The 3953-nt window shown below is 49.1% G+C and overlaps 1 protein-coding gene across 1 annotated transcript in view; it reads left to right on the top strand.

Annotated features, from left to right (window-relative positions):
* Positions 1–1539: 1539 nt before the first annotated feature.
* The window catches only part of LOC106820968 (acetylcholine receptor subunit alpha-like), a gene marked incomplete at its 5' end in the record, with an annotated part of 28887 nt that continues 26473 nt past the window's right edge, over positions 1540–3953 (top strand). The window contains 1 exon segment of the mRNA XM_014825589.1: positions 1540–1905. Within this exon segment, the coding sequence (XP_014681075.1) occupies positions 1540–1905 (366 nt within the window).

Genomic DNA, 3953 nt, shown 5'->3' with positions numbered 1-3953 from the left:
GGCGTTGCGCTGAATAATGTAACATGCTTCTGTAAAATTGATTTTGCCCGAGCGAGGTTTTGTTGCGTTTAGGGAGCATAATTTCATTCGCTATGCATATCTAGAGTCGACGCCGTGCACTCGACCGCGTGCGCGCGCGAGGGAAAGGTTATTAACGCTTTCAGAGTTAAAGTTTGTTTTTGACACGGATATTATGAGCGCGAGAATCGTCCGTATTGTGTAATCTAAAATGCAATACCTGTTCATCCTCATTTTGTGCCATCGTTCACTCAACAGCAACATCGCATCCCTCCATGCCGCGCTATCGACCTGGTCAATTTTTTTTCCGAGTTTTTTTACGTATAAACGCGGTCACAATGTGGCGCTTCGCGTCAATAATTGTTTCTAAATGGCATAAAAGATATTTACTAACCGATCACTGATTATCGATTATCTTGGCATAGGGGGCGTGCGTGTATACGCGTGAAAACAAATTGGTTGCAAGAGCGATTAAAGTATAGCTTTAAAACAATAAATGTTATAAATAATAATATTATACTGAGATTTGGTATATATATATATTCTCATCTACGATCAAGCCCTAATCATGTGACATTGTAAGCGTCATATGCTATATAATAATGTGTGACATATGGGACCATACTTAGCATCGTCTCTACATGGAGATTGGTTTTGCTTTCATTCCTACTCTGTTTATATAAAATGTTAAATTTTATTAGCATATTATGATGAGAAAATGAATGTATGATCAGGTTGGTTAAAGATGAATGGCGAAGCATGAAAATGCACCGGAGGAAAGTTAGCTTACTACTATATGGATAAACATACACACACGCACACACACACACACACACACACACAGGCACACAGACAAGCACACAGACAAGCATACAGACATGCACACACACACACACACACACACACACACACACACACACACACACCACAACACACACACACACACACAATACACACAGAGAGGGAGCAGACAGACAGACACCCAGACAGCCAGACAGACAGACAGGCAGGCGCACAGAAAAACAGACGTACACACAAACAGACGAGCCCGACGACAAAGAGACGGGCAGAACGGATATAGCAGCCTCGCTGACGAAATATATTATCAACAAGAGAGAGCAGTGGAGGGGAGGAGTGACGAGAAGGGAGGCATGGTAGGAGAGAGGGAGGAGGCTGACGCCTTAATTATGCCAGCGAGGTTCACATACGACGCGAAGCGCAACACAAACACACCTCAAACACACCACACACAACACCACGCCCACACACACACGCGCGCGCGCGCGCGCAACAGGGCTCGTGTACCCACGCGCCCCAGGGGGCGCTCGCGCAGTGCGTCGAGCAGCCGGGCGGTGTATCCGGCGCACGTATTGATCAATTACATAAGCATTGTGCGAGGCGCCGCCTAGCCTAGCAGGCAGGGAGACGGCTAAATGCGAGCATGGTTGCGAGTCGAGTATTTCTCTCCGCCAGCACGGTCGACGCTCGCATCGCGTCTGTGTGATGCTGACTTGACTTCCCCACCTCCTGTCGTCGCCCGCCGTCGCCACGACCCTGCCGACACCGCTTCACACGTCACAGCGTCAGAGAGAGAGAGAACGACGAACGACGACAAAGCAGGCGAATTCTCACGCCTCTGACGGCGACGGTATTTACCTCCGTCCACCTTCTCGAATCTCGAATCTCGGATCTCGGAACCCGGATCATGCTGCGAGCGCTGCTGGTGGCGCTGTCGACCCTGTGCGTCGTCTGGCGTCGCGAATCGGTGCGAAGCGACTGTACGAGGACCTGCTAGGGAACTACAACCGTCTCATCAGGCCCGTCGGCAACAACACCGACAAGCTGACAGTCAAGCTGGGGCTGAGGCTGTCGCAACTCATCGACGTGGTGAATATATATATTTATATATCCTATTTATTTATTTATTATACATACTTACATATAGATAATTTATATAGGTATATATATATACATAGATACATAGATATATATATATACACACATATAGATATAAATATATATATGGATTTTATGGATATTAAGTATCCTAAATAATATATATTATATAATGATATATATATATATATTATATATCTTAATATATATATATCTATATATAATTACATATATATATATATTATATATATATAGTATATAAAGAGGCGAGAGAGAGGATCGAGAGATGGATAGGACGATGATTAGAAGACAAACAGACGGGTAGATGGCAGACAGACAAGCAGAACAGAACAGACAGGGACAGACAGAAGACAGACAGACAGACAGCAACAGACATCAAACAGAACACGATACACGAAGAAACAGACAAACAGACAGACAGACAGACATATAGAGAGATATATAGATCGATAGTAGAATGGATGATGGATGATAATGGATGGATACCTGGCATGGATTGTGGGATGGAGGTGATGATGACGACGGAACGGAGGACGACGTACGACGATGGGACCGGACGGACGGACGGATGTGTGTGGGTGTTGTGGTATGGATGTGGTGTGTGTTTGCGTGTGATGTGTTTGAGGTGTGTGTGTGGTGGGATGTTGTGTGTGTATGTGTGTGTGCGTGGGTGTGTGTGTGTGTGTGTGTGTGTGTGCGCGGTGCGCGCGCGTCGTGTCTGTGTGTCTGTGTGACTCGTAACAAGGCATCAACCCGTTATTACCTCCGCCCACGGAGTGGAGGAGGTTATGTGATCGCTCTCGTGCGTTAGTGTGTTCGTGTGTTACCGCGTGTGTTAGTGTGTTCGCGCGATCGATATTAGCGCGTCGAGTCAGCAGCAGGTCAGTCAGCAGCAGCCAGCAGCGAGCGTGTACATGTCAGCGAGCAGCAGCAACGAGCGGCTGCTACGAGCTATGTCGCTGGCGGAGGTATGCACTTTCCGTGAGTGCCCTCTGTCGAGTTAGATGATGTATCCAGGGCATTGATTTCGGAACGAGCGTGTTATATATTCACATGAGGTAATTTATTGCGAACATTTCCGCCTCTGTGCCGGATTTTATCGGACATTACATCTGTAGGTAGCACTGCATGTCGTTATTTTTATCGACCGCGTACGCCTGTCTGCGTATGTCAGCACGCAGCCGTCCTGTCAGCAAAACGAAGTCCCGTCTAAAACATTTTACGCACGCACGCACGCACGCACTCATACACACATGATCGCACACACGCATATAACCACACACGCAAGCATACACGTAAACACACTCTCTCTATCTCAATCTCACACTCTCTCTCTCTATCTATCTATTTTTCTCTCCCTCCCTCTCTATCTATCTCTTTCTCTCTATCTCGCTCTCTATCTATTCATCTCTCTTCCCCCCCAGTCTCTCCTTCTATCTCTCTATCTCTTTCTCTGTCTGCCTCCGTCTTGCCTCGCACACGGCTCTCTACACTAATTCGCCATCACGATGAAAAGCTTCTAATTGAAACCTACCTGCGTCAGGCCAGGGCCGCCATCATGAGAACGTTGCTTGCTGCTGCTGCTGCTGGTGGTGGTGGTGCTGCTGCTGCTGCTGCTGCTGCTGCTGCTGCTGCTGGTGGTGGTGGTGGTGGTGGTGGTGCTGCTGCTGCTGCTGGTGGTGGTGGTGCTGCTGCTGCTGCTGCTGCTGCTACTGCTGCTGCTGCTGGTGGTGGTGGTGGTGGTGGTGCTGCTGCTGCTGCTGGTGGTGGTGGTGCTGCTGCTGCTGCTGCTGCTGCTGGTGGTGGTGGTGGTGGTGCTGCTGCTGCTGCTGCTGGTGGTGGTGGCGGTGCTGCTGCTGCTGCTGCTGGTGGTGGTGGTGGTGGTGCTGCTGCTGCTGCTGCTGGTGGTGGTGGCGGTGCTGCTGCTGCTGCTGCTGGTGGTGGTGGTGGTGGTGCTGCTGCTGCTGCTGCTGGTGGTGGTGGTGCTGCTGCTGCTGCTGCTGCTGCTGGTTGTGGTG

This window comes from Priapulus caudatus, unplaced genomic scaffold (genome assembly GCF_000485595.1).
Source record: "Priapulus caudatus unplaced genomic scaffold, Priapulus_caudatus-5.0.1 Scaffold54, whole genome shotgun sequence".
Lineage (NCBI taxonomy): Eukaryota > Metazoa > Priapulida > Priapulimorpha > Priapulimorphida > Priapulidae > Priapulus > Priapulus caudatus.
This window is presented reverse-complemented; position numbering and strand designations above follow the sequence as displayed.